Source organism: Chiloscyllium plagiosum, chromosome 18 (genome assembly GCF_004010195.1).
Source record: "Chiloscyllium plagiosum isolate BGI_BamShark_2017 chromosome 18, ASM401019v2, whole genome shotgun sequence".
Lineage (NCBI taxonomy): Eukaryota > Metazoa > Chordata > Chondrichthyes > Orectolobiformes > Hemiscylliidae > Chiloscyllium > Chiloscyllium plagiosum.
This window is the reverse complement of record NC_057727.1, coordinates 59,935,876-59,940,330: the sequence shown is the minus strand read 5'-3', so window position 1 is coordinate 59,940,330 and position 4,455 is coordinate 59,935,876. Positions and strand designations below refer to the sequence as shown.

Genomic DNA, 4,455 nt, shown 5'->3' with positions numbered 1-4,455 from the left:
GCCTTCTTCACTATCTGCTGTACCTGCATGCTTGCCTTCATTGATTGGTGTACAAGAACACCCAGATCTCTATGTGCTGCCCCTTTACCTAAATTGATTCCATTTAGGTAGTAATCTGCCTTCCTGTTCTTGCCACCAAAGTGGATAACCATACATTTATCCACATTAAACTGCATCTGCCAAGCATCTGACCACTCACCTAACCTGTCCAGGTCACCCTGTAATCTCCTAACATCCTCCTCACATTTCACCCTTCCACCCAGCTTAGTATCATCAGCAAATTTGGTAATGTTATTACTAATACCATTAGTATATTAATATATTGTAAAATGCTGCAATCCCAGTACTGATCCCTGTGGTACCCCACTGGTCACTGCCTGCCATTCCAAAAAGGAGCTGTTTATCACTACTCTTTGTTTCCTGTCAGCCAACCAACTTTCAATCCAAGTTAGTACTTTGCCCCCCAATACATAATTTTGCTGACTAACCTCCTATGTGGGACTTTATCAAAAGCTTTCTGAAAGTCCAGGTACACTACATCCACCGGATCTCCCTTGTCCATCTTCAGAGCTTATGCCCGAAACGTTGATTCTCCTGTTCCCTGGATGCTGCCTGACCTGCTGCGCCTTTCCAGCAACACATTTCCAGCTTTTTACTCATGCTCCCAAGGCATTATATGAGGTTAGATTATTATTATTACCACTGCATCACTCCATCACCTCAATACAAGAAGTGTGTTCTTTCAACCTGTTTTTTAAATCAGACTTGGGAAACGGCACAGCATCACTCAGATTGATATTTCTGCTCCTGCTGGTGGCAACGTGCCAATTTGTTCACTGACTTCTATCTCTGTCTCCGACAGGTCCAATAGAGCAGTTACCAGATTATAACCGAATCCGGAGCGCCATGTACTGGCTGCGTCTGTGAGCCAGCTCCAGGAGTGAAGCTGTTTCCTACATTGAGCCCTTGGTCTCAGGGCAGCCTCACCCATTCGCTCGGTCATCGATTTTGTGCTGTAAATTTGAAATGGTGGACAGCTTGTTTGAAATGTAGGAGAGTTATTAAAGTGATCTCTGTAACCCAACTGTACAGAACATATAAAGGTGTCTGTTTATCTGAAATCCTGGCTGTGAATTGCAACAGAAATCATTACCTCAGGTTAGTTTGTTCACTGACAGTGCTGTGGGAGGTGTGCCTTTTTGTTTAAGAGATTGGTGGGGAGATCCTTAATGCATAATGGAACATGAACTCTGCTGTAGGACTGAGAGCACCCCTCTTTCTTGATTCTCCAGAATTGTCACCCTGCAGAATATATCCTGTAATAACTGTTGGTCACAGAAGATGCGCACTAATCCTCATGCAGTTATTTTATCATACAGCATTGACAGAGGATTATGCCTCATTTTGCCTGTGCTAGCCCTTGAAGAAATCTGAACAATGGCACTATCCCTCATTGCTTGCTCAGATAGCCCAGCAAAATGTTAATAGAGAAATACACAACGAAACAATCACATTGACCGCTCTCATTCAACCTGATTCCACCTCCCTCCACATTATGTGTATATCATAGTTTGGATCAGAAATTTGCTTGCTGAAAGAAGACAGAGCGTGGTGGTTGATGGGAAATGTTCATCCTGGAATTCAGTTACTAGTGGTGTACCACAAAGGTCTGTTTTGGGGTAACTGCTGTTGGTCATTTTTATAAATGATCTGGATGTGGGCGTAGAAGGATGGTTTGAAAGAAAGTGAGGGCTGCAGATGCTGGAGATCAGAGCTGAAAATGTGTTGCTGGAAAAGCGCAGCAGGTCAGGCAGCATCCAAGGAACAGGAGAATCGATGTTTCGGGCATAAGCCCTTCTTCAGAAGGATTATGGTTTGTAAATTTGCAAGCAACATTAACGTAGGCAGATTTGTGAACAGTATGGACGCTGCAGAGATTGGCTGAGAGGTGGTTAGTGGGGTTGAATGGGGCAAAGTGTGAGGTAATTCACTTTGGAAGGAGTAACAGGAATACAGAGTTCTGGGGTAATGGTAGTGTGGATCAGCAGGGGAATCTTGGTGTCTGTGTGCGTAGATCCCTGAAAGCTGCCATCCAAGCTTTTAGATTAGATTCCCTACAGTATGGAAACAGGCCCTTTGGCTCAACAAGTCCACACCGACCCTCTGAAGAGTAATGCACCCAGACCCATTCCCCTACCCTATATTTATCCCTAATGCACCTAACACTATGGGCAATTTAGCATGGCCAATTTACCTGACCTGCACATCTTTGGATTGTGGGAGGAACAAGCCTTCCTATACTCACATGACTACCCACTCATTCCAGGTATCACTAGTGAATTTATGAGCTATGCCTGATGCACTTATATCCTTCCTTTAAAATAAATGAAGTCATCATAGTTCCAGACTCTCAGGGAGAGATGATGAGTGGTGGTTTAACCTGAGGGTCACCACATCTCTTGAGAAGATTAGACCTTCATGATAAACTCAGTCAGTACATTGACCCTATGCTGTAGGTGTCACTCTGCATCACAAACCAGTCATCCAGCTAACCAACCCCCAGGCTTCCTTCAACAAGGAGACCCAATCTACAGTGTATTCAAGATGACTAATGTCCTTTCTCACTGAAAGATAGTTGCCTTTTATGATCAATTCTTCTTGTAAGTAAGGATAGCATCCCATTAGCCTTAACTATGTGCTGTACTTGCATACTCATGCATTAGAACACCTGTGTCTGCACTTAAGAATTCGGCAGTAACTCGCTATTTAAATAATATTCTGCTTTTTTATTCATCTTGCCCGAAGTAAATAACTTCATGTTTTCTGACAATATTTACCATATTCCAGGTATTGCTGATTTAACTTACAAGTTTGCATCCTCGAATCATCATATTTGCAACATATTTTCCCAATTATCTTTGTCTTCTGAAAATTTATCTATCATACCTATGATTCCTCTATCCAAGTCATTGAAGTAAATTATAAAATGTTGAAGTCCCACAATGGATCCCTTGTGGGATTCCATTTATGACATTCTGATAATCAGGCAAAAAAAAAATTTGTGCATTGTCTCTGGTTTCTGACAACCTGTTACCTAGTAGACCATTAGCTCTTACTTTGTGGAATAAAACCTTTTATGGGGAAACTTGTCAAATTCCAGGAGCAGTACATGAATAGACTTCCCCATGTCCACAGTACATTATGCTGCCTGTCTTGTTTCTTAGAGCTGCATTCATCCAGATGATGTATCGTCCAAGCCTCACTCCATTTGAAACATGGACTGCTTTTATGCCTAAGAAGTTGTGAATGGTGCTGAACACTGCAATCACCTCCACTTTTAACCTTATGGTGGAGGGAAGGTCATTGATGAAGCAGCTTCTGGGATGATGCAATGAGATTTTTGACAAAGATATTTTCACGGTGGGGCTGGTTGGGAAGTGGAGCAGATAAGGAACTGGAGATGATTCACAGCAGATCTACCATGATTTAATTGAATGGTTGAGTAGGTTTGAGGGCCAACAAGACTTATGTTCAGAATGGCAGTAAGTTGGGATCTGAATCTGTCTGCAGGTAGGTGATCTCCCTCACCACCAGACGCCTGGAGGAAGAACGCCTCATCTTCCGCCTCGGAACACTTCAACCCCAGGGCATCAATGTGGACTTCAACAGTTTCCTCACCTCACCCTAGTTTCAAACTTCCAGCTCCGCACTGTCCCCATGACTTGTCCGGACTTGTCCTACCTGCCCAGCTCCTTTTCCACCTATCCACTCCACCCTCTCCTCCCTGACCTATCACCTTCATCCCCTCCCCCACTCACCTATTGTACTCTATACTACTCTCTTCCCCACTCCCACCCTCCTCTAGCTTATCTCTCCACGCTTCAGGCTCTCTGCCTTTATTCCTGATGAAGGGCTTTTGCTGCTCGTCGGATGCTGCCTGAACTGCTGTGCTCTTCCAGCATCACTAATCCTGAACCTGATGTGATGAGGGTCAGGGAGGCTGGTGCCTGGGCAGCTGGAGGGAGATGGTAGCTGCACTGGCGGGGAGCGGCCACAGGTGGCGGCAGAGGCAGCGCCGAGAAGGGACCGCTCTTGCCGCGAAGATCCTTGTCGTTAAGCCTGACCTCTGACCCGGGGCGGAGAGCAATGGCGGCGGCAGCGGTTTGGCGGGGAATTGGCACCAGACTCCGGGGAAGGTAAGGAGCTGCATTTCTGTGACGCCGGTCAGATCCTCGGGCTTTAAAATCAATGTCGGAGGAAACTTAGCAACTAACTACACAGCAAGATCCCAGCACTAACCCTCCGACAGTGCGGCACTCCCTCAGCACTGACCCCCCGATAGTGCGGCACTCCCTCAGCACTGACCCTCCGACAGTGCAGCACTCCCTCAGCACTGACCCACTGACAGTGCGGCACTCCCTCAGCACTGACCCTCCAACAGTGCGACACTCCCTC

General features: G+C 45.7%; 2 protein-coding genes across 2 annotated transcripts in view; both read left to right on the top strand.

Annotated features, from left to right (window-relative positions):
- Positions 1-1,121, top strand: part of LOC122559114 (cytochrome b-c1 complex subunit 1, mitochondrial) — a 36,437-nt gene extending 35,316 nt beyond the window's left edge. Inside the window, exon 12 of the mRNA XM_043708426.1 lies at positions 863-1,121. Coding sequence (XP_043564361.1) covers positions 863-927 — 65 coding nt within the window. The 3' untranslated portion in view covers positions 928-1,121. The remainder of the gene's footprint in view (positions 1-862) is intronic.
- A 2,864-nt stretch (positions 1,122-3,985) lies between these two features.
- Positions 3,986-4,455, top strand: part of ndufaf3 (NADH:ubiquinone oxidoreductase complex assembly factor) — a 7,095-nt gene continuing 6,625 nt past the window's right edge. The window contains exon 1 of the mRNA XM_043708425.1: positions 3,986-4,196. Coding sequence (XP_043564360.1) covers positions 4,147-4,196 — 50 coding nt within the window. The 5' untranslated portion in view covers positions 3,986-4,146. The remainder of the gene's footprint in view (positions 4,197-4,455) is intronic.